The sequence below is a fragment of the Ambystoma mexicanum genome, chromosome 4q (assembly GCF_040938575.1).
Source record: "Ambystoma mexicanum isolate Mex_15411 chromosome 4q, UKY_AmexF1_1, whole genome shotgun sequence".
NCBI classification, from domain to species: Eukaryota; Metazoa; Chordata; class Amphibia; order Caudata; family Ambystomatidae; genus Ambystoma; species Ambystoma mexicanum.
The window spans coordinates 1,008,404,495-1,008,431,716 of record NC_090928.1 but is presented as its reverse complement, the minus strand read 5'-3'; the positions used below and the strand labels follow the sequence as shown (position 1 = coordinate 1,008,431,716).

The 27,222-nt window shown below is 42.2% G+C and overlaps 1 protein-coding gene across 1 annotated transcript in view; it reads left to right on the top strand.

The window, feature by feature from the left end:
• USH2A (usherin) overlaps positions 1-27,222 on the top strand; it is a 4,817,015-nt gene that overhangs the window by 1,936,651 nt on the left and 2,853,142 nt on the right. Inside the window, exon 31 of the mRNA XM_069608572.1 lies at positions 14,478-14,591. Within this exon, the coding sequence (XP_069464673.1) occupies positions 14,478-14,591 (114 nt within the window). The remainder of the gene's footprint in view (positions 1-14,477; positions 14,592-27,222) is intronic.

The following is a 27,222-nucleotide window of genomic DNA, read 5'->3' as shown; positions in this document are numbered from 1 at the left end:
GCAGTTATAGGACCACACGGTCCACCCATTACAGGTCACTCAATCGGTACTCCTTCTTTGCTGCTTTTCTATCAACAGCAGTCCACTGCTTGAGTAGCAGTGGTGCGTGTTTCATTCATGTGTGTCGCACTCTCCTGACACTGTATGGTGGCTTGGTTGGTTACCATTCACTTGTTACACTTTTTTATGTTCCCTTGGCGCTTGCCAATGCTTGTTTCCTTATAACACCCAGTTTCTTGAACTCTTTTGCTAGCACTGGTTTCAAAGTTAATACAGTCCCTTGTTATTTGGCTATTGCCAATGTTTAATTTCTCATATAATGCAGTGTGTCATTGTATTACAGTTCACAAACTTCCTCTGATTAAGGTTCACACTCTTCCTTTTACTCCTCAAGGTTCCAAGTGTTCCCAACTTTATGTTCGGTATTCAAAATGCCTTTAACTCGCTTTCACTTTTTTCGGTATTCAAAATGTCTCTAACTTCCTTTGCGTCGCAGGACTCACACAACCGTTTCCCATTGTCTCGCCAGTCTCCATCTTATGGCTTGCCACTGGCCTCCAGCATCCCGTACACTTGCTTCCCGCTTCATAAGCTTTGCACTTTTCCATCGGTCTGGCTCTCCTGCCACACCGCTACTCCAGAGAGGTCTGCCGGCACCCAGTAGTTTTGGGCGTTCTCCCAAAGCTGACTCCATTTCCCTCTGGATTCCACCTTGTAAAATTCCCACCTCTATGCCCATTCCAAAAAGGACTAGACCGCTCACCAGTAAAGCAGTAGTCCTGCTTTACTCTTGCTTTCCTCCTCCTCGTCTCAGTACTTGGCTGGGATCGATATGTGTCTATGTTAATAAAGAGAGGATGTGTTCTTCTAGTCGTCCTTGTCTTCGTTACAGTAGCATATTGGAGTGTTTTGGGGAAAGTCTTAGGGGAAGCATAGAAAAAGGGCTGACAAAAGCCAATAAAGGCTTGAGGGATGAAGGGTTCACTGTGAAAGGGAAATGGGGGAAAGATACCACATCTCAACTAAGGACGTCCTTTCTGCACTTTCAAAGTCTCCTCCACCCAGCTGATCCTCCCTTGCATATCACCCCTAGGGCCGGGATCCAAAATTGATGGCCTTTCCCAGGCCACCTGAGAAAAGGAAAACCTGGGAAAAGAAGGGAGGAAACCCTCAGGTTCCTCACAGTTCCTCTACACAGTGCTCCATTAGAAGTGTGATTCTTTCCACAAACATATATGATTATAAATCAAAAAGGCAATGGAGCAGGCCCTCTTCATTTAAGAGGTATGAGGGAAAGGTTTAATTCTTATGCCCTAATCACTCAGATTCGAGCATTCAAACGTTTTGTTGGACATCCACTAAGTCTTAGTAGCCACATTCATCTTTCGAAGGATTCTTCATAGGCAAATGTGTAGATTGTGAGTTCACTTCACTCCAGACATACTTTTCTAGTTGACTAGACCCGGTCTTGGCTGATGGTGCATTCTCGAAATCCCAGGCAGGTTACCCATGACCGTAGACGGTGACATCGACACCCTACAACCCTGGTCAGAGCAATGTTTGATTTCTGGACACTCTTTTAGATTTCTGTTGTGGTAGGCATTTGCATAAAACTATGTATGAGGTGTTCCCTTTCATTGGTAAAAAAAGCTGACAGCAAACAATCGGTCAAGAAATATACGTTCCTCAGGAACTTACCAGTGAATAGTGTGACCTCGGAATTAGAGCTCAGCATGGCAAAGCTCTGGACCGGTCTGGCTCAACCAAAATATCAGTGATGCTGAAATGGGTTAGCACCTTTTTTTGTGCATTTAAACCTTGCACAATCGTATACATGCAATACAAGTTGCATTCCACAACACAATTAACTTTCATTGGAATTCATTACAACACTGAAAATGACAACACCATACATTCTCTAAAAATTATCAACATTTATCACCGTTCGTAACAATCCATCCTCATATACAATTATTCCTTAAGATCACTCTTTGCAGACAGTTAGCTCCAAACCCAACAAATATTGATATACACTTTTTCGCCAATTCCAAGCACACAGATTTTGAGCATGTCATGTTTTGCTAAGGTGCCACATTTTAACCAGCAGCTTGTAAAGCAGCCATTCCTTTTTTTGTCTCAAGCTTGGACATTCCACACCAAATGTTGTAAAGAATCCATGTCACCTTAAAACCTAAATCTCTACAGTGCATGCCTGTGGGAAGTTGCAATTAATTACTGAATATTACCAGAAAGTTACTTAGAAGGACTTGGGGGCCCTCCTTGCACCATGACAATAGCATCACATATGTTGCCCCTCCTACTCAACAGCTGTTCTCTTTTTACAATGGCCATCCCAACCCTAGACTGGCATGGTAAATCAGCAGCTCTTCTGATGTATTTCTAAATTGTGTACATGTCATATTTAGTAATATGGCCTGATGTTTAAAATGACATGCAATTCTTTCAAACGTGAGGTGTACTGTAAGGACTTGTTGTTAATGGCAGAAAAAAGAACAAAGAAAAAACATTATGGTTTTGTGGTAAGATACAGCTATTCTAGGATGGTGTTTTTCAGAGAATGGAATTAGTTATGGATCTGGATTAGTTATGAATCTGGCTACACCCAGAGATCCACTTGTTGGTGTGCTAGGTTTAATTTCGTTAGCTGTTGGACTGTCTACTAGTAAAATGTTCTGGGCATATAGAGCCCTCCTCCTTGCCAAGAATCACATTTTTAACTTTTAGAAAAGTGACACTTCCCCCAATATTGACGATTGGTTGCAGAGTGTGGCTCTTCTGTCAATGAGAGAGAACATTTCCTTTAATGCAAAGAATCAGCTTGACAAATATGAGAGGATTTGGGGGCATTTAATGATCTTTATGTTTAATCATTAGTCACATTCTAGGATTTTTGTTTTCTTTTGATTTTGGATTTTCTCTTACTTTTATTTGTTTCCTTCTCTTTCTATTATTGTATTCTTTGACTTCTGCCCTTCTTTGTTATCCCTTTAACGATTAGCCTACCAATTTGTATCTGAATGAGTGTGACCTTATACATTTGTATTATTGTATTGTTTTTATTGTTTATGTAAGGTATTAAATTAATAAATAAAGTCTTGAAAAAAAAGAAAAAAGAACATTGAAATGCATCAAACTCAAAGCTATGAAAGTGCACGTCGAGGCACTCAATACCTATATGAGTGCCACAGCAATGTACTCATGTGCTCTGAAGTTGAGGTGGATCTGAAGAAATCGGAGAGATCAAATGATGAAAGCATCTGTAGGAAGGGTGCGGCCCATTAGAATTACATCTCAGTAGGTGAGGAGGCCATGATCCCAGAAACCCAAAGAGATATTCTGTTAAAAGCCTAGGGGTTTTCATTACAGAACATTAACTCTCCACCAAAGAGGATGATAAACATGTCTGCCTTTGTGGAAGTCCTATGGCATAGCAGCCAGGAATAGTTGAATGAATGTCCTACTTCCAGCCTATGTGGCCAGTTCTGTCCTGAGGTCCTTAGGACAGCTGTGGGCAAAGGCCTCTGATGTGCATGGTTACCCCGTCAATGATCAAGTCCCCTAGGTTCTCTCATCATTGGTGGTTGCCATCAAGGTCCACCAACGCAGCACTTTTCTCATGAAGAGGCACATGTGCTTTCTGCAAAATAAAAACGTTCATGTTAAGACCAGGTAAAGGCTGATCTTTTTCTGTGTGGTTTTATCCCAGGCAGTACTAACTCCATAATACCAATTCGGAATACTGACTTTACAGAGTCTGTCGCCGGAAATCTAACAGAGTAAAATAACAGATTGTATATCACTGATTACTTGATAATGTGGTAATTCCCAAAACATGTAGCATTTGTGAAGGTTGAGATTTAAATTGTGTTGATATGTAGCAGAAATAAACATAGATGTTCTGTAAAATAATTTAAAACGCACTTGATTGGAAATTGAGAGAGAAATGTTTCTCTGTGTTTGAGTGGCAGGAGTGACTTCAAACTTAATTTCATTTCTTGTATGTTTTACTGCATCACAGGATTCTCCACAGGAATTCCTGCCAGTAGTCACATTAAGATTTAAATAAACTGACGGTTGCAAACCTTGGTGAAGCGTTTGGCAGCACCACATTTCCATGCAACGTAACTAAGCTTTATAGACCTCGCCCGAGGGCAGAGCAGGGAGTTATGGGCCCGTTAGACTGAGTTACAGGCCCGAGCTCAGCAGGGATGCTAACAAGGTTTACCTGCCTCTATCTCCAGGCATTGCCTGAAGTTGCTCTTTTCAAGTGCAAGACCCTCCTATGTTGTCATGCCTAAGACCACATCACATAGAAGTAAAGACATGTATCACTGGCTTAGCATTGACTTAGTCTTGGGATTGGCAATTGGATTCACAAAAGAAGTTATTCTGAGTAACTCTGACTTACTACTGACTCACCCTGATTTACCCGACCAAACCGATTAGCCCTGTCTGTGATTATCTAAAGAGTAATTTTGAGTTATTCCTGGAAAATGTTTTGTGAAAGGACCCACGTGTTCCCAGTGCTATACACAAAATAAGAGAACAAAACAGTCATGCATTACATGATTGAAATTTCGATTCACAATACATGATAGTAGTTTATCAATGAGGTGATATAAGTGTGTTATGTGTGTGCAATTTTTAATTAGCAATTTAATTGTTGGTGCACTTAATGTGTGTGCCAGGTGAAAAGGACAGACAGCAAATTAATTCATTCTTAGTGCCAAATTTACCTTCGTTTTTACCTGTCTGATTTACATTTGTACACTCTTAGATGTGAAATCTTTGACTTGAGAAGGCACGGTGTTTGTGCTGGCATGTTGGCATCCAACATCAACGTATTATTTTTTTATTTACTTATAATGTATTGCCTTTGGTTACATTATATCAACCCTGTACAATATCACACGACTACCAAAATGGACAAGGGAAGAAAGAAGAAAAAGAGAAATGCTAAAAAAATGTCAAAACCAACCTCACCTTCTTTGTATCCAAATGATTCTAAAAGGACTTGTGTGCAAAGGCAACAACGCAGTTAACGTACCTGATCCAAGCTCCAGCAATGACTTTAAACAGTTATTTGTGTGGGAGAACACCCATGTAGACTAGGGTCTGTTTTTTTTATTTGGTTTGGGAATTTATAACGCGCTCGAAACAGAACAAACTGTATAATGACGCAGATGACTTTTACTGATTATTTGACTGTGCATGTCTCTTCTGTTTGGCAGCGCCATACTATCAGTGGAGGATTGTGGCTATATGAGGAGAGTGAACACGTTTACCAATCCAGTGGAAATTCTGCCGCACCTTCTTACATAACCTATACAACATTGCTACTGCTTTGTCCCTCGTGGCTAGGACAGTGCATATCGTCTTTACTCATCATACACTAGTTGGTCTAAATATCGGGATAGGCCCTTTTTAGTCTCTCAGGCAGCCACGCCCCTTTGTAATCAAGAGGGAGTGACACCATGCGGTGCAAAGCTGCTCTCATCAGTCTGCTCTAATGGTACCACCATATTGCAGATGGAGGACGCTTTCAATAAAAGCATTACAAGAGGCAAGAAGGAGAAAAATGCGGTGGGTGGCAAGAAACACTCCTTCACACACACTTGTACACCTGGGCATTGATTCAGAAACAGGCAATGCTTCTTTATTGGACTGCAAATCCCATCGTGGCACATACATTACCTCGAATCTATAGACCTCAAGGCCTAAAGGCACACTTGCTGTCAGGGTGGATGGATTTCTTGATTGAGTGTGCTGGACTCATTAATAGGGATTCAGATGGGGCCTCTGAGAAAAACTCCCCTCCTTATAATGAGTACTTCACTATCTATCAAAGTGCAGGCGATCGCAAGCAATGTGTATCGCTGTCAAGGGCTAAACCTAGAAGCACACTGGACCAAGCTTCCAGGAAAAAACAAAATCTAACTTTGGAAATATCAATGAGGATGACTGAATCATCGTTCTGTTCATGTGCCAGTGTTAGCAATCCGACCTCTACTACGTTGCATATCAACACTATTGGCTTCTTTGCGAGTATTGTGGTATACCACCATGCTCAAATACCATTACCACATGCGGTAAGGGAAGGGCCCACGCGGATTAGTGTCACCCAGACCCTTTAGTTATTAGCCGTGTTGGAGTTCCATTTGACTCCATTGGTGAATGTGGCAATACAGTGTAAGATGATACTGCATGGGTAATACAACATCCGTAACACATTTGTGTGGAGGTAATTACATCCAGTAAAAAAATGGCTGGATTTTTTGTGGATGAATTTCAAAACCCATAATACTGTTGAGTGGTATATAGTGTTTGGAAATAGGATACGGTTTACTATAACCACACTACTCCAATGAATCCCTTTTCTGCCCATATCGTTCGTATTAAGGAATTTAAGAGAGCAGCCTTGCTAGTATAAACACAATTGATACTAATATTTAAAGTATTGTCTGTTTTATAGTTTAAAACATTTCCTTCTATTACATAACAGTTTATTAATTTAAAAACCCACCATCAACGAGACTGTCTGGGCCCTGTGGCCCCTGAGCTCACTTGGCAGTTGTCATGTTGGAGTTTCCAGTTTGTCTACATCGTTATGTGGAAGTTTGGGCCAGGTCAGGGGCAGGACTCAGAGGGAAGAGAAGTGACACGGGGAACATGGAAGAGGGGCATTAAGAATAAAGAAGAGTTGAGACAGGTCGTGAGATCCGCGCGGGCCTCTTCATTTCAGCGCAGCGCTGCGGTACTATGCAGCAGCTTAGCTGTTCCGCCAAAGAGCGATCTTCGCCTTTTAACACTGGTGACAAATGTCCAGGAATACAAATTATCCATCCGCCACAGGCCAGGAAAAGAACAGGAATCCATCTGACTACCTCACCCCACAGAGCCGTCTATCCCGGAACATTCAATCGCTGATGCATACCTGCAATACATCATACACCAGCTAAAGTCATTCCCAATAGCGTGGAAGATGCTGCAACAAGAATCAGTGAACAATCCAGTACTGGCCATTCTCACCCAGTGCATCAGCCAAGGCAAACTAAAGCAGTCAAAAGACCGAACAAAGCACCTAGAGGAATCGCTGCAGGGGGACATAAAGCCAATGCTGCTAGTCCAAGAGGAACTCCCTACCACAGAAGAACAAATAATCATGAAGGGCTGCCGAATCGTCCTGCCCAAGTCATTGCTCCAACAAGTGGTTGACATGCCCCAAAAAGGACACATAGTCTCAACAAAGAAACTGCTGGGACAGAAACTGCCTTCCAGGGCTAGACAAACAAGTGGAAGACACCCTAAAGAACTGTTAAATCTGCTGCTCCATAGCGCCAGCGCCAGCACCCCACCCACACCCTCTGCAGATGTCACCACTATCTGGGGACGTGTGGGAAGAACTGGCTTTTGACTTCTTTGGGCCCCTCTGGGTCCGCACATATGCATAAGTGGTAGTCGACGAACCCTCGAGTACAGATCATACCATCTATGGCAGCAACAGCAGTTGTCCCTGCCCTGGGCTGCATCCTCAAGCAGTGGTCGAAGTGTAGGAAAAGAAGCACTGGAACTATGTTCCCTGCTGGCCTGCACCGCTCCCCAGAGGCCTCATCGCTGTGCCTCCTCCAATGCCCAATAAAAACCCCCCAAAACATTTGCCTGCTCTTTAAGGAAACGTCCTGTGCAGTGCGCTGAAAGTGCAGGTTTCAACTTCTTCCTACACTTTTATTCTAAAACGAAACCGTTCCAGAATGGTTTATTTTTAAAATAAAAGTATAGAAACGGTAAAACTTAATTAAAAGAAGTATAGGAGCACCGCTCCCGACAGCTCCCGCCCACTTCGACCACTGTCCTCAAGACCTACGTCATCCCTCAAATAATAAAATCGGACAACCATTCACCAGACTGGACTTTGCGAATTTTGCACAGTATATGGGCTTCAAATATAGGAAAATTGCACCTCTCTGGCCCAATGTCAATGGCATGGTTAAACGCTTCATGGGTAATCTCAAAAGAACACTGTGGTTGGTGCATCTTTCCCACAGACCTTTTAAGCAAATGCTGTGCCAGCTCTTCCGTGATTACCACCATTCCCCCCACAGCACCACCGGCAAATGCCCGGCCGACCTCCTGTTTGGTCGCAGATTGCAGACACATCAGCCACAGAGACCTGTGGAAGGCAACACCACACCAGAGAATGATGAATGGAGGTCAAAGGATGCAGAAGTAAAACAAAAAATGAAGTATGCGGCCGATGAGAAGAGAGGAGAGCACAGTTTCAAGGACGGTGACAGGGTGCTAGTACGTCAGACCCAAAGACGGAAAGAAGACTCCCGCTTTGCACCCAGCCCCCTCACAGTCGCCAAAGTAAAGGCACCACGATCAAGGCAGACGGGCAGACAATCACCAGGAATGTGTCACACTTTAAGGAATGCCGGGGGCCGTGGTGCCCTGGGAAGACTTGAAGTTGAAGTGCCTGAGCCAGGCTGCACCCCCATCTCTGGCTGTCCTTGCCGGTCTGTGGTATAAACTATACAGGTCTCTTAGCCTTCCTGTATTTAGGCAGCAAGGCGGAATTTTGAAAGTTCTTTTTGTGCCAGCTACTGTAAATATAGTCCTCATGCCGTATATAGTGGCAATGGTTGGCCTTACAATGCCAAAACCTCTCAGTGTGGAGTTGATTTGCAACAAAACTGTTGTTTTGGCAAGTGAAAAATGATGGTACGTTATTATTTAAAAATATTATAGAATATTTCAAAAGTCTTTTGAAATAATTGTTGCGCTCTCTTACTAACCCAAAATATTTTTATTTCTATTGCTTTTACACTTTAAAAACCCCTTAAGTGACAGACTATTATGAAAGTATATGCAAAAAGGACGAGCAAACTCGTCCTCTGCACTTTTAAAGCAAACGCCTTAGACATTGGGGGTCATTACGAGTCCGGTGGTAGGGGGTTAATGGGGCCAGTTGAGCTGCTGGCCCCGTTAACCCCCTACCGCCAGATTACTTGATCTCCTCGCGGGACCCGCTAAGGACGCCTGGTTTTATCAGGCGTCCTTAGCGGGTCTCGCGAGCAGACCAGCATGCTAACAATGGGCCCGTCATTCACGGGCCCTTTCTTAACATGCCCCCATTCTCATTGAGCCCTATGGGGGCTCGAATCGGAATGGGGATGGATTCCTGGATTGGGGAAATACTGGGCCCTCCAAGGTCGGAATGGCCCGAAATTTCCCCATTCCAGGAATGCGGTACCCGGAATGGGGGTGGCCATGCCGCAAATAGCGGCATGGCTACCTCCAGGGTTGTAAGGACCCCCATTATCTCGCTACAATATGAAGAATGGGTCAGTAGATTTGAGCAAGTTTATACAAGTTATTTTTTAATTTCATTATTGTTTTTCATGTGTTGTAAACATCCTGTTATAGGTTTCTCCAAAGGAAACCAAAGCCATGTAATGAATTCATAATTAGTCATAGCTTGCATTTGTGTACGATATTAAAATACACGCAGTTTTATACAAACAGATACATGTTTATCATATTGTGGCACTTACGGCTAAAGTGTCTGGAACGTTTGGAGAACAAAAGTGCGTATTACCACAATAGAACAATATCTCCCTGAAATATTTTGCACGAAGCGTATACTTTGAAATTCGGTAATTGTGTTTTTGTGTCAGAACATCCAACTAGTATATGCATGCAACTGTGACTCTGCTTCTGTAGCTACTTGTGCACTCAATGGGCCTAATTCACACACAAGCACTAAGTCTACGCTACTTAGTTTTTAATTTTTTTTTTTTATTTAGCACAGTGCAAAGAGTACTTTTGCAGTGCAAAGTCACTTTGCAACGCAAACATACACTTTGCATCGCTCTGTGACTTAGGCCCAGTGAAAAGTCACTTTGCACTGTGCTCAACGTTCCATGAATTCGGCCCAATGAATGCTACAGCTAATGCATTACTGCACTGTTGCCGTTGAGGTAATACTGGCTCTAGTTTTTCTAGGTAGGTTGTGGCAAAATACATAGTAATCTTGGACCCAGATGGAAAGGGTGAGGGAAATGTTTGAGATTTTGAGGATGTGCATGGAGATTTGCTGTGTAGAGGAGCCGAGGGGAGCAGGAGAGAGTATGGCCATGATTCATAGCATAGAATTTTTTTCTCACTGCAAATTGACTTTCCACTGGTGCAAAGTAACTTTACACTGCCAACAAAAACCGTGATTCATGCAACAGTGGAAAGTGTCTTTTTGCCCTGCAAAGTGACTTTGCATTGAAAACATTTCATGTTGCACTGTTCCATGATTAATGCTGTTTGTTGGCAGTACAAAGTCACTTTGCACATTGAACGTTCACTTCTAACAGTGAAAAAAAAATGCCATGAATCACGCCCTTTGAGTATCAACCAACATTGGTTACTGATGAATTGGGCAGACAAAGGAAATAGAAGAATGTTTCTGCACATTTCTGGAAAGTGATAGGTTGACATTCTGACTGTAAAAGCGATGGGATTTAATGTTCCCACACATAAGCACTAGAAGCTCTGGAAACAAACAGACGGTTAGGTAAATCCGGATGTGGACTTAATCCTCCAAAAAAGGCCTGGGTTCTGAAAAGGCTGTGGCTGGCACTGGTGCTCCCCATCCTTTACTCGCCCTCACTGTCTTCCCGCTCTCCTCACCTCATTTCCAAGGCATCCTTTAGCTCACGCTACGCACTGGACCCACCATACAATGTGCACGTGTTTGGAATCCCTGAAGGATCTGCGTCTCGGTAACTCCTTTGGAGTAACCATAAAAACAGAAGTGCTCCATTTGTTAACTCCAGTGGCGGACGGTTACCATCCGTTACGGCCCACCTCTGGTGGGATTACAACCTAAGTATGTCCAGGGTTCATAGGAGGGAAACTTGATGTAGAAGATGCAGATGGTGTTGCATGATAGGCTTATCGATTATTCTAACATGTATTGATATAATTTTTTTCGACCTGCAAATTAAAATAATGTCTATTTCCCAACCTAACTCTTTTACTTATTGAGAGCTTATATTTATCTGATTTTTCTTTTCTACCAATATGCTTTCTCTTCTTTGAAAATGATCAATAAAATAACCAACATGTTTGTTTCACCAGCACAAATCTCCTCCTATTTTTCACCACTCAAATCTACTTCCATTGTGACAAATCCAACGCTGTTGCTCAGTCCATGGACAATCTAGCATTTGGGATGGTCATTAAAATATTAATTGGAAGTTTCAGCATTAATTGCATGCGTTGGTTTTGTGTTGCAGATGGGAACAGGACCATACTGTAAATCTCTCGTGAAACATACATTAGTGTGTTGCCCTTCCTTTTATTGAGATGAGCACTTCATTCCAGCCCCTGATGATTGTTCCCCAGTTAGAGCATAATGAACAGAAACATGGCATGTGAAGGCACGTCCCTGAATGCTCACACCAGAGAAAATACAACCCACTAGGGAAGAAAGGCCCAAGTTGATCTTGTAAGGATAACAACGTTTTAATCTGACACGCAGATGAAAGCAACAGAAAAGCACTCTGCTGCTAAGAACGTTCTGCCAAAAAGTAGTACAAACAGAATCCTATAAAGAAAAACATTGTAATAGATGATGCAATACATACATTAAAAACCTGTGTGGCTGGTTGGTGTGCGCCTATACATGATACGCCTGTTCCATAAGAAATGGCAGGTCATTGGTTCCAGCCCACTCCATCCATCTTCCATTGCGTGGGTGCAGCGGAGATCATCTTCTTCTCACGACGAAGGTCAAAGAACAATTGAACTACGCTCCTAACATAATGCTAATTTATTACTATACTTTTCACCTGGTTCTCCTTAAAACGGGCACAACAGAGGTTCTGGGGCACTCTAACCTTCACACACACACATTTCACTCACTCCCTTTGGTGCCATCTGGCTCCAAGGTCTCCACCCTCCTTTTGAACTATAACTTATCACTCCCAGCACGTCCCAATACAAATCATACAATTGTCGCTGAACAGTGTGCCCTGTCCATCCTCTTTGAACATTTCAGGACTTGTTACTTTGGGGTTGGTGGTTAAAGAGCAGCAGGTGCCATGGAATTCAGGAATCTTACGGTTTAGTCAGTTGTAGGGCTATAACTCGTGGTTGCCTGGAGATGGGCCCAGTCATGCTTTGGCCAGTGTGAGATAACAATAACATTAGGCGACAGTCTGTGATCACGGCCTTGTAGAGCACATTGCGAGCTTCGGCGCGTTATAAATACATAAATAAATAAAATAAATAAATAAATTACTCTTGAGTAAACAAACACATCTTTGCAACACTGTTAGAACAATGAATAGGCGTTGTGATGGTTTGGGGTGGGGGCTGGCCTAATGGGAGCTCAGTCATGGCTGGAGATTTCCCTCATCATGCAATTTGGGCCTAGTGTATAAAATGCTGCATTCACCGCACAGACCTTACCTTCTCACTATGATTACTATGTGGGTTGATTATGTTTGATTATATTGAAGTGGGGTCCTTTACATTGGGAGCTGGTCCTTTCACCGTCCTGCCTTCCCCCTTGCTCATCATAGTACTTCAAATGCATCTCGCCTCACTCTAAAGCACTTAGGTGGGTGGGAGTGAGGATGCCCCCTTCACCGCACATGTTATGTCACGCATTGATGCACACAATTTAGTTTTCCTGTATTCTATGTATATGTTTCTAACTATCAGGATGTGTTCATGTTATTATTTAACTTTAACATTGAAGTGTGTCATGCTTTGAGATTAGGAAGGCCCACACGGGTTACCTTAGCGTTGTATTGATTTTTTTTGTGTGAGTATGGGAATGTTTGAAGCAGTGTATGTGGTAAGAGTAGGTATTTCAAGTGACTGAATAGAGATATTTTTATACTGTCAGTCGGGAGTTGAGTAGGAGTGTTCCCTCTGTACACAACACCACAGATCCAGTTCTGTTTTTGGTGGCATACGATCTAGCATCAATTCAGTGTTTGTATTTAAAATATTGTTTTCATTTGGACTGTCATACAGTTTCAACAAATGTTTGATTATGAAAGGCAGACCTTATTTAAGTGTAATGCACTTGTCATGGGTGTCTTATGATAATAACATTTACTGTAACGCGAAACTCAGTAATGAAGTAACCCCCCCTCACACTTGTGTTGGGACAAAGAACTGATTGCACCCGAAATAAGTTAGACAGACAGGACTCTCAAAACTGATTAGCGACAGAAAAAAGCGTATTAACCATAAAAACTGGCAATTACTCTGGGCCACCTCCGGTTCCATCTTTTTTTGTTGTTATCCTATGCAAGAATAAAAGGTGAGAAGCTATATGAAATCATGGTCGTGCTCACACCATAGGGTGCAATCCCAGAAGAACTGCAAGGTCCCATATCTTCCGTACTGAACCACAAGCAACCTCAGACTTTCACCGCACTTTATCACAATCCTACTTGCACTCCACATTTGGTATTTACATTTACAGCAGTAGGCAGGGATTTTGTGAATAATATTTAAATCTGCCTTGACAGTCATGGGAACTTGGCTGTTGTACAGCTGCATAGAGCTGTTGATACTTGATTGTGCACCAATCCTCCTACGTTGTCCTAGAGAATTGGCTGAGGGTATGCTCTGCACTACTGGTAAGCATCAAAAAAGGTATTCTAAACAAGCTACGGCTCCACAAGTTGGTATTGCCCACAGATTGTCCAATGGCAATAGGAATGGCAATGAACATTCCAAGGGTTATAGTTATTGCCCAATGTAATTGCTCTTAATGTATCAATGGCATAAGGATTAGGGATTGCGTTGTCCTTCCTTAGATTCAAACCAGCAAATAGCAGGCTGGCTCCATGATGGATGCAGTTGCCTAAGCGGTGAGCTGTCCACCCAGCCGTAAGAAGAACTCTTCCAAAGACCACCAGGTGAAGTATTGAATGGGAAAGCAGTGATAGACAATGGCCAGTGGGGGTTTGGAACACTTGGGCTCTTTGAGTGTCCCCTATGTTTTTTATGACTTGATTGAGTTTAGGCCTGAGCCTTCATTCGCCAGGGTTTGAGTGAGTACTCTGGCTTTGTGTATTGGTGGCGTCCCAATTGATGGCAGAAGAATGGGCTTTTGGCTCTATGAGGGGTTTAGATGAGAATGATATAAGATAAATCAGACAGTGGTTGACTGGGTGAACTTGTCCATACTGTAACTAGTGCAGGTGGCCATTGGATAGGAAAATCTTGAACGGGTACCACGAGCCAATGAGCAAAGCAGCTAAGCCCAATTGGTTTACATTCCCGCCTGGATTGTACTCGTTAAGGAGGAAAGGGCAGAATAATGCGTGGGATGAGGTTAGGGTGAGTGACGTCAGCATGTGTGTGTGACTTGAGTGAATTCTGTCTCCATGTGCCACTAATGTCTTGTACCTGAGGTCTTCTTTGTGTTTTTGTTGCAGAAACATTGGCGGGCTTGCAACCCTTCACAAACTATGCCATAACCCTAGCTGCGTGCACTTTGGATGGCTGTACTGAGAGCTCAGAGGCATTCAACATCTCTACTCCCCAAGAAGGTAAGGCAATTTCAAAGGTCTCGACTTGCACATTTCAGTCATGAATAATAAAGCAGGCGAAGAGCGAAATGCTCCAAAGCCATTTGCTGAAAAACCCCAACCTAATTTGATGACAAAGTGCATTGCCAGAGCGTAATTGCTCCATTTTTTGGGGGGGGTGCGAAAATGAATCAAACTCCATACCCTTTAATGACATGCATCTTTAATAGCTGTAATGCAGATTAATGGGCTTTTTAATTGCTGTTACATTGTTCATGCAAGAGCCTTGTCATTAATACGAAGCATCTGAAAGATTAATGAAAGCTTCCTCATTTTACTATGGCTCTGAAGTAAATCTAGAGACAGTCCGACTAAAAAGAATTGATTGTATGGCACAGTATGAAATTGAGAATCAAACAGTTGAATTCCAGGGTCTCTTTGAACTGTTAAACACAGAACAGGCAGGAATTATTTCAGTGTGATGGAAAAAACAAACGCCGTTTGGGACGTGTATTAATCATGGCTCAGCCTGCTCCGTCCTTCGTGTTGTATTTTGTACTCCGTGAAATAAGCATTGGTGAAACACAGATAGTTGCAAGTTGAGGCACAGAGGAAAGGACCCAGATGCAACCTTGTGCTGCTGAGCACCATAGGACGGCAATATAAGTAAGGCTGAGTGACACAAGAACAGGGCTGTCATTTCACCAAAATGCCAAGGGTAGAGGAAGTGACATCACTCGACCCTTGACCCCCTGATGACATCAGAGGAAGTGACATAATTTGACCCCAACCCCAAGTGACATCACGTGATGGCAAACAACCTTCCGATTTTTTAGTTGCATCTAGCAACTGTGTTTCCAGGTGCTCTCATTTCAGCCTGATATAAGAACCGAGGCACAGAGGGAGGCATGATTTGTCCACAATTACACATTTGAGGAATGGCATTTTCCAGATTCAACATGGGGTCTAAATGTAAAACCTACATAATGAAGAATTTCTAACAGGGTAACCAAAATCTGTAACACAGGCTACAGCTAGTGTATGAAAAATCTATAGATCCATGGACACAGAAGTATGTGTTATCTGTGGCGTTGCTGTATTAAACAAACCAAAAAAGCACTGATCTGGGGAGGTGTGTGCTGCTATTTAACCAGGAGAAAAATGCTACACGAGCAAGGCCTGGAACTTAAATAATTGACCAGGTTTTAGTAGCAACCAAATAAATGGATACATGATTCAGCTACCACTACGACAGAAGAAACCTATTTCACTGCTCTGCATGTACAGATAGGAGTGCATCAGATATTATTGTTATCTTAGCTGGAGTATAATACCTGGGAAAGGTTCTTTCAATATAACCAACAACCTGCATAGTTTGTATTATCTAAGCGTAATACTGGGTGCCAGAGGACTTTAAAAATAAACACCATTTATTGTAATATCATTGCTGCACACATAAATTCATAGCACCACACAGTTATTTAAACACCCATGAGTTGCTTCTCACCCGGGGCCTCACTGGCAGACTTCAAGGCGCGCACTGCACACTACCCCTTTGTCAGACCCAGTGGTGCCCAATGGTGTAGCACAAAATTTGGCAGCTCTCCTGCGAGCCATGCTGCACGGTTCCCCCGAACCTCCTTAATAAAGCACAGGGCACGCCTCACCCCGGGCCAGTCCGGACCATCACGTGTGCGCAATGTCCATAATAATTATGCCGCTGCAGAGGCATGCACTACTGCAAGTGAAAGAAGTAAATATATTTTTCAATAAAAGCTTACATTGTTAATGTAACATAGAGAGAAGGGGGCAGTGCCAGGTCCACAAATATACCAGTCACCAGTGTTGGCTGGTGAGTTTTCTTTTTTTGGAGTGTCTAGATATTTGCCACAAGTATGTGATTCGATTGAGCATAGCGAGAGAGACCGAACTAATGAAAATGGGGTGGGGGCGCTGAGGATTCTTCTCCCTCCCCAGAGTAAATGTTGTGAATAATGGGTTAAAATGGTGCATTACACAGCACACTTTCTGGGAAAATGTGGGTGAAAGGCCAACAGTGTGTGTATGTGTAAAAGGACAACAATTATATATGCCAATATAAAAAACATGTGTATGTTGGCTGTGCCCATACATTTCCATGCAGGCTATGGTAACATACGCTAGTATTCCCATATAAGACCCTACCTATGTTCAAATTAAGACGTTTTTCTACAGTATCATTACTGGCACTGGGCACAAAAATGCTTTGCCAATATATGCCAGTATTAATATGTACATGCATACTCCCATTGGCTTGGCCATTAAAAGTGACATGTCACAATAGAAAAACATGCCCAAACTGGTTCCAGTGTAAGCCAGTCTAGACCCATAAGAACACTTATCGTACTTGATTCATTATAGATCCTCAGTTAATAAAAAGTCATGCTGCAGTGATGAATATACAGTCCACTGCACCAAAACATCACTCTAGCAAGGTAACACTAGTTATCATGCTTGCTAAAGATGCTGAGTAACACATATCAAGACACACTAAGCAATGGCTAGACTGACTGCACCAGAATGCCAGTCTAGCCAGGAAATGGCACACATGAACTTGCCTTTGCCCAAAAATACCAGTAAAACATGCAAAGTCGATAAACGGATGTGGCAACAATGTTCCGGTGATCCCCAGTCTCCCAGGGCCTCACACACACATACATCCCCTTTCACCCACCGGTCACTCACCCATTCATCTACTCTCACACTCACACTGGATTCACCACACAGGCACACACCAAACCCCACAGACACCATTAAAACACACACTACCACATATATTCCCATTCACCCACCAGTCACTCACACCTTCTCTTACATGCACTCATTGCATTCTCTACACGGAAACACACCCACCCACCCTTAACATTCAAAAAGACACCATCACACTCATACTCATTCACCCAACAGTCACTCAATCATACATCTTTTCTTACCTCTACCCATTGCATTTTCTACACAGGCACACAGGCACACACCCACCCAGAACATTCAAAAACTCACATCACATCACTTCTCATTCACCCACCAGTCACTCACACCTTCTCTTACATCCACTCATTGCATTCTCTACACAAGCACACACACACCCACCCACCCAACCAGAACATTCCAAAACACACAGCACATCACTTTGCATTCACTTCTCATTCACCCACCATTCACATACATACATCTGACACACACTTCACACATGCAACACACACATCATATTGCAAAGAAAAGCCTTCTTACCTTTTTCTTGCAGCTTCAGTCCGTCCTTCCAGGCCCCTTTAGCTCCTCTCTGCTGCCCACAAACAGGAACCAGGAAGCTGTGAGAGCGTCCTGGTTCCTTTATGTGAGCTGCAAGGAAGCTGAGGGAGAAGGGGTTGGAGCCAAACGCGGCATGTGACGTGTGCCACATGTCACGGTCATCTCCAACCCCTACTGAGTGAATCCCTTGCCCAGCCTTCACCCTAATGTGTGTAGCCTGGGTCGGGGACCCATCAGACCTGGTGTGGCGGGCCCTCTCCACCACGGGAGGGCATGCTACACCAGGAGCACCCGTTTACTTTTGCAAAAAAAAATTATGTTTTTTTTAAGTTGGGGTCGTAAGGGACTCCCCAGGGGTTGCAACTGTGCAACCCCAGTTGATCCTAAAATGACGTTGCTGCATTAGAATGCACAACATCCCTAATGACTGCTTGTGAATGAAGACGCTGTAATGCCAGCTTTCTCTAGCAGAGATAAAATGCACGATTTTGGGCAGGTAGTTTAACACAAAATTTGGGGGCACCCCTATGAGCCATACTGAGGGGTGCCCCCGTCCCCCAGCTCATAAAGAAATCACTGGTTGTGCCACACTAAGGCCGGCCTAGATTATCACGCTTGCGCAATATTCACAAATGTGCTGCTGCAGGGATAGTCCACACACTACACTAGGTGAAAGATTTTTAATGCATAATACAGCACACTTTCTGAGAGTGTTTGCAATTGTTTTGTAGGGTAACACCAATTCAAAACTCCAATACATGCAAGTCACCAACAGTGCACAGGAACATTAATACTTTAATCAGTGTAATGCTTTGCTATTAAAATGGTCACGCCACAATGAAAACATGTCCAACTGGCTGAACAATGTAGCCCAGTCTAGACACGTAATGACACATTACAGTAAAGTATGCCAGTCCACATTTAGACATACCTAGACCGGTTGCACCAAAATGCCAGTTGAAGCAATAACACATATCATTATAAGTGATATATCATATAAAGCATTACACTGTTAATACCTGCATTCAAATGCTTAATTGTTTAGGCAATTGAAATCGTGATGTAGGTTTAGTACTTGCATACGACGGTAGTGGTTGGAAGGGTAGAGAGGGGACAGGAGATGGCTCATTGTCACAACAGCCCATAAGTGGGTGCTTCCAAAATTAAAGGAGAGAGTTAACTGCGTGTAACATTGAAGATGCTCTATAATTGTCTCATTAGAAAGCGTAAAGAAGATTGAGGTCCCCACAGAATTAATAAATGGGGTGGGGGCAGTCCTCTGACTTCAAAAAGAAATACTTTCTTTTTGAAGTCACTCTGCCTTCATAAAGAAATATCTTTATGAAGGCAGAGTGACTTCGAAAAGAAAATATTTCATTTGTTTATTTTTTTTATTTGAATTTTTATTCATGTACTGGTGGGCACCCTAGCCCCACGGGGTCTGTGCGGACCCAGCTACACCAGTGAAACAAAAACGCCTGCTGTTTAAGGCAATGTTCAGTGCAGTGCAGTGAGGTGCATGATTCAACTTGTTCCTACCATTCTGTACTGTCACAAACAAGTTCAACTGTTTCCTTCCAATCATTATTCTAGTCAACAAGGTCAATCATAAAGCAAACATTAGTGCACAGTGCAGTGGTGAACTCATGTTTTCAAACATACAAAAAGTGTGCTTACAATGGGAAAAACATGTGTGTAGATCGCTTACTGTGTTTTCCTCGCAGCTGTTTGAACCGTTTGGAGCCGTTTTTGCTGCGTTTAAAAACAAAAACACATGTGTTGTGTGTTTGAGGTAACTGGAGTAGGGGGTCGGATGGCAGAGTGAGATGGTGAGGGGCTTCGGGAAGGATCCCCCATTGTACAAAATAAAACAAGCCAAAAACGGCTGTGGTGTACACATCACAGAAAATATGCAAATGGCTAAAATAGCTGCAAGGAAAACACGGGAAACCCTGTAGATATGTGTTGTTTCGTCTTTCAGAAATGAACGATATGCATGTAACGTGTGCACAACATTCATTACGCAAGCAAGAAAGCAAAAACAAGATGGAGACGGGCAATAAGTGGCCATAGGAGAGCAGGCACGGGAAGGGTAACGCAGACAGGAAGGAGTGGTGGTTCTGAGGTTGGCACCCTGAAAATGGAAGTGGGGAGTTGGTGAGGGTGGCTAGTTTGGAGTCAGGGGTCAGACAGCGGTTCAAGTGGTGTCATCTGGATTGTGAGGAAAGGTGGCAGGTAGGTGGGGGAACACTCTGCGGCAGAGATTAATATGGGGATGGTGGGCTGGCATAATCCTGTCACCATTTATCAACGCCACTAATCTCAAAAACACAATGGGGATCATTTTATTGTTTGCATAATTCAGCGGCGGTGACCCATAGACATACATGTTGGCTAACGGATTTTGGTCATTTGCACATCAAAGTTCATAAGTGCAGGGCAAAAGGCAGCATCCAGTGTGTACTTTTGCACTCCAATGTACAAATAAAGTAAACACTTCATGTCAGGCAGTGTTTTCAATGGAACCCTATGGGGTCCACCTGCTTTTTATTGGTGCATAAAGAAGGCGACCCCAAAAAATTCCCCGCATTCGCACCCGCATGAAAATGCATGCAGGTGCAAATGCTGGAGGATTTGCATAGCAAAGAGAAATGGAGAGGTGGAAATGCAAGTTGCGTTCCGGGTCTCCTCTCCACCATACAAATGACTGAAAATGGGACATTGCAGGAAGCAAAAGCGTAAAAGCCTTACGCAAGTTTTTACATTGTTGATTCCTGCCACTGCCCTGCAGAGACGAAAATCAGCCCCTTTGTGTCAGGTTTTTGAAGTACACTGGGGTGTAAATAATTAAGGGGATCAATTTGTGGGATGTATTGACCCACTCTGCTATACTATGCGGCTTCACTCTGCTATCTATCGTGCGAGCAACAGCAAAATGGTGGCAAACCCTTGTGCGCGCCAAAACCTCCAAAACCGCATTTTTCAACACACAAAAAGATGGCTGGACAACCTGCCACCCATGGTGCATGTGTGGTGGAACAGAGCACACGCTGCAGAAAAAGTGCCAGTGAGCTCCATGACAAGTAAACATGGGGTACCGGGGGAGCAGCAGCGCTTTGCCAGTGAAACTCCAAAATTTGCCTGTAAATGACATTTACTTTGCTGCTGAAATTTCCAAATGCCTGTACATAATACTTTTCTACACTCACAATCTTGCTTGGCGCCAACATGTATTTATTTATTTATTTATTATTGATGTGATACATTTTTTTTAACGAAGAAAAAACTTTACAGATAAATCAATAACAAATCAACATTTCATTAATACACATATTCCAAAAATATAAAATAATATATACTTAATTTCTCAAGACTAAAATATAAGTTGAGAAAGAAATGATGAAAACCCCTTTGTACATATACATGTGTTTGTCAATTCAGTATCAGCCCAAAGTGTATTGTGGTTAACTACCTTCTCCTCAAAGAAATTTCTTCAGCCGTATGGTTCAATATGGAAGTTAGAATAGATGAATCAAGTGAATTTCATTACATCAATCCATTGAAAGATTTGTAAGGGACATTGTTATTGAAAAGTTGATCAGCATGCAACCAAACTCTATATAATGACAAATGAAGACTGGGACTGAGGGTATTTAAACACAACTGCCAGAACCCCTTGTCCCCTATATGATTTACATTTTGGACAGATCTGTCATAGTGTTTAACATATATAGGAACCATCCTTGTACATTTTGTTAGTATATGTCTTGCTGTTTCTGGATTGGCATGCCTAGTACATATTCTACAAAAGCAATCTTTTTTAGGTATTGAACGCTCAGAGCCAGTGGCAGCTAGTAGTGGTAAATTGTTGATGCTCAAAAGAAGTAAAACATGTCCTAAATTGACAGATGGAAACAAGTTCAAATACTTCTGGGCCTTTCTGTAGGTATATAGCATGTGTGTGACAAAGCTATAGCTTTTCAAGTTCTCAAGATGAGCAACATTGTTCAGTCGATCCCATATATTCAAGTGATGTCCTAATTGATGTTTCAGATGTTCATATTTGTCCCCCCATTTCGGAGACCAATTTATAGTTTGAAACAATGCAACCATATCAGTTGCAAATCTAGTTTGTTTATTTCTACGGATGTCTTCCTCAATACACTTCAATAGGGGATTTGCGGAAGTATTACAGATTTTAACATACAATTCGGCCCTCTTTTTCAATACCACGATTTCAGAGATGAAATCCCCAGCTCCAATCTCAGAATAGCCATAGGAATACTCTGAGGGAGCCCAAGGAGCCTCCTCCAGAACTTCCCTCAATGACCTGCAGCCACTCAAGGTTCATGTTGGTCAGGATGCAAGGCCATTGGTTATCATAGGGACCAAGCACTGGATGTACAGTTGACGCGTCCCCCATATGGATTGTCCACTCTGAGTGCGTGTAAATTGACAGATCATAGATGTTAACTGAGCGGCCTTGATTTTCCAAACTTGCTTACACAGTTTATAGTCACCTTTGTTATTAAAGTCAATACCCAGATATTTATATGAATGGGTGTATTGAATCTCGATAGAGTTTATATACATACGTGGACGGGCAACCTTCCCATGTGTGTACAACAATATCTCAGTCTTATTTTGATTGATGCGTAGTTCATTTATCTCAGCGTACTCCCAGAGCCGTTCCGCAGAATGGAGCAATCCGCTGAATGTATGATCAAACATAACTAAATCATCAGAATAGGCCATTATTGTACAATGGCTTGATCCTATTTTAGGTGGACAATTATGTACATCCAGAATAAATCTGAGTATGTAGACAAACAAGTTGTAGAGCAGGGGTGCAGTTACACATCCATGCTTCACACCTCTGTTCTGCCCTATAGGTCTGTCATAGAGCCTCCAGTATCCAATCTTAATTGTACTGTGGTATTACTGTGAAGTAGTTTTAAATAATACAACAGGCCCTCTGGGCAAGACAGTATTTCCAGCTTATGCCACAGCATATCACGATTCACAACATCAAACGCTGCCTTAAAATCTATGTAGAGGGCATAGAGAGGAGGACTATTAGGCTGCAACACTTTTGCTCTGAGACTTTTCATTATGAACAGATTATGGGCAGTCGAGTATCATGCTCTGAAGCCACTCTGAAAACAGTCCAGCATATGCAAGTTGTCAACCCAAACTTGTAGGTGCTGTAGTATTAAAGAGGCAAACATTTTGCCACAACAATCGAGCATTGACAAAAGACGATAATTACCAGGTTCAGTTAAATTCCCTTTTTTTGTACACAGGGATTAGTATCGCTGTCTGCCAAGTAGGAGGAATTCTTTCATCTCTGAATATTTTATCTATCAGGATTATTAGGAGGTTAGCCCAAAATACAGGGTTCTTTTTCATCACAATACTGGATAAACCATTGGGACCAGGGGCTCTGGAGGATTTTAATTTGCTTATCTTAAATATTAATTTGTCCACAGTAACTGAGAAAGGAGGGATAACCTGAGTGGATCTATGCATGGGTGGGGGGGGCATAATCACTTCCCATACCATTGCGATTTTCAAGATATTTTTTGCATTCTTGTGCACTTATGGGATTAATCTGGGGTGTGACCCTGCTCCCCCGTGCTGACGCCAATAACGCCCAAATGTTACAGGAGTTCCTAGAACACAATACTTTAATGATGTGTCGCCAACATTATTTTTTTTTCTCTCTTCCGCAATTTTAACCAAAGACGATATTTATTTTTTAGTTTCCTGATTTCCTTGTGAATTTTCGAGAATAGTTCTGCCACTTACTCTTATTTTACGAATGTTCCTTCTCAAAATTAATTTGGTGTCCCGTACCTCTTTATCAAATACCTGAGTCGCTCGGGCAGCAGCAATCGTTACATTCATTTAATCTAATGAAGCACTGTGAAGTTACAAGGTCCTGAAATGTTAAAAGCAAAACATTCTCTCAGCAAAACTGGATTGCCTGTGAATGACATTTTCTGTCAAAAATCTGTGTGCAGCCATACGGGGCTGCCTGTGAGTGACATCACCTGTCAATTGGGCTCTCCTGATTATAAACTTTAAAGTTGTCTAAAACTAAAGATCTGCCAGATTAGCAAATATAAAAGGACTGTTGCTGAAAGGAACATGGATCTCAGTTGTGTTGATCCCACAGGTTTAAAGCTAAGAATGTAATTTATCTATGTCATCTGATGCAACAAGTTTGTTTTGTGCTGGATTTCAAGTCAAGAAATTCAATTTTAACTTAGTCTGCTGGGCCTGCAAGAAGTTGAAGAACAGGTTTCCCCAAGGAGAGGGCATTCCTCTCAGCAGATTCTCACTGACATATGATAATTGTGGGGTAGGACAGACTTGTGTCTGCTCCCAAGGACTTAATAATGATGGATTCTCCAGTCCAGGAAACGGACATGTTAAAAGGTTGTAAACTAGGCCTGCAGAAGGAAATCCCCAAAAGGTGGGGGCTACTCCTTGCTCCAGAGACAGACAAAAGGTGGACCATTTGCTGCTAAAAATATGTAATGAACATTTTTTAGAGACTTATAACTCGCTATTAGAAATGGTGAAAAATATAAAACGGGCAGATTTGCTACTCTAATTTTTGGCCCTAGATTTCAAAACGTGGTGGCTCTTTGTAGCACAAGAATGGCAATATATGTGGTTTTATGGGAACTGTATTTAGGCTAGAATTGTTAAACCTTGCACACACATTCCTATGGTAAACATGCATATTGGTGTAAGTTTGGAAAAATGTGGAAAATGGTTTCATGGAGAAATTGACAAAATGCTGCAAAAAGGTGAACCAAGGTCTCACAGCTTTGGGATTTTGAGGAACAGATACTCCATAAAATAGGTGATCCTTGTGTGTGGTTTTCATAGAGGTTACAAATGTGTAAATATGTATTTAGGCCAAAATTCGATTTCAATACTATTGGCTAGGGGAGGTTTCTAAGGATTGTAAAAACCAAACCATAAACGTGACATCATCTGTCCTTGATCCAATCACTTGTGTGCAAGGCGGAGATGAGGCTCTGAGCCAATCCCAGTTCACATGTGCAAGCTTAGTTAAGCCGGCCCATATACCCATTTTTGTGATGTCATTGGAAAGGATAAATAGAGACAGCTGACAACACATAGACACTCTCTCTTCTGATTCCAGTGAAGCACTTTATTCCAGCATTCAACATCCAGCCTTTAACACCCTTCCAGATCCAGATGCCAAGGACCAGGCCAAGCAGTAGCTGAACTATTGTCAGCTACGCCACAATCCTCAACTAATTCTTACAACCCAGTGAAGTGCTATGGTGTGGGAAAGCATCCTGAAACTATCTGGTTGCTACCATAATGCTTGCCTGATTAACTTGCCATCCCGCTGATCTGAAATATCCAGAAACAAGAAGGGCAGATCAAGTGCAGTTCCGGTGACCGGCCTAGCTGATCCGAGCTGATGTGCTGTCCTTCCTTGATGGATCCGATCCATTGACCAGAATCTTGATGGGCCTAAAATCTTAAATCCATGTGGATTGTGAGTATTAACAAGACGCTAGAGAACTACTGTATACCTTGCATTATCTTGTCCCACCCTAATCTCTGAACTACCCTTACTCCCATAACCAGTAACAGTGTCAACATCTTTAGTGCTATATACCCTGTTTATTTGCTAAAGCGTCATTTTCACAGTCATTTTTATTTGTGTAACTCTTATCCATAAATCCCATTTCGAATGTTTGGACTGGTTCCGCCAGGGAATGTGCTGGGGATCTGTTACTGAAGTCATAAATCAGTCTCAGAGCTTACTTCCACCCAACTTGGTTGTCTAGCCTGCATGCTCTATTCTTGAGTAGAAGCATAAGCCATATTTTCTGGTTTTGAACTGAGGTTTTTGTCCAAATTCATGTCTTTATTTCCGAAAAAAATCTCTCACTAAAACCTCCAAAACTCCCTCAGTTTTAAAGATAGAAATGAAATTTCAATTCCCACTGATACTTAGCATCCTTAGCTACATCCACAACCCAAGTGCGAAACAGTGTGATTGACACATTTTACATTTGCAAAGGTTTTACGCGTGTGAATTGCCTTTAAATTATTTCCCACTTTGCCTTTGAGATTCCAAATGTTTTCTTTTGATTAAATCATTGCTTATGATTGTTTACATCTGCTCAAAGCGGCTCCCATAGAAAGTTATAATAATTTAAGCATTTTTGACCACATTTAGTGTTTTTGCTCAGCCACTTTCAAAGCCATTCTGACAGTTGAAAAGTCAATTCCGTTTTTCTCTTGTGTTTAAGGGGGGAAGGTGGGAGTGATATTCTGTTTGGTCTGTATTATTCCTGGATACCTGATCTCTCCTCACAACTATTTAAATTGCCTATTGGTGGGTTGAGAGGTGTTGTAGGGGGAGCTTCTAACCACAGTGCTATCTGTTCCATACCAACCCAAAAGTATTCTTTTCTGTGCTGCATTCTTTTTCTGTTCATTACCTGATTCCCAGTCTATTAAAGATATTATTCATTGTTCTTGTCACCCATTGGTGATTGTTGTTATCTATTAAAAATGTATTGTGATTTTAAATTCTAAATAAATCAATATTTACCATTGCAAACTAGCCTGATTCCTGGTTCAGTGTGACCATGGGGGTATTTTGAGAAGGGTTTGATATGAGTGGTATATGATTCAGAATACTGAATGACAAAAATAAATAAGAGTTTCATTTACGCACTTCATGCTGGGCGAGACTTGGGTGTTTGACTGATTGAAATCACTTACAACTACATGCACTCTTGGGAACCCTTTAATTTGTGGGCACCCTGCCTTGCACGTCTGCAAAAAAGTGCTTAAGTTGTTTCATATATAAGTGTTGAGTCCACTACTAGACTCACATTTTTAAACACACTGTTGAGAAAGTCTGCAATAGCCACAACGTTTGAGTGGACATTGTGAGCTCCTCCTATTTGTCTAAGTATGTGCTCCCTGGAGCTTGCATGAAGTGAGACAGCTTGTTAAAGTGCTCTCTCTACTGTTCTGCACTGATAAGTATTCCTCTTTTTAGGTGTGATCTCTATATGCCCCAAGTCACTAATTCCCAAAACGCTTTCAAATATGTTCTAGCAATTCTCTCCTCCAATGTAAAGCATGCTTGCTGAGCAGCATCCTTCTTCTTTCACTTAACTAGGGAGGTCTACTCTCTCTCAGTTGCCCTGGCTGTACCAATTTTGCTCTTTTTGTATTATGCTCAATAACTGCTTTCAAAAGATTAATTTCGGTCCCTTCAACATTCTGTATTACATGACTGATTGTGGTTAATCTTATGAATCCTAAAATATCTTTGGACTCTTGACTTTGT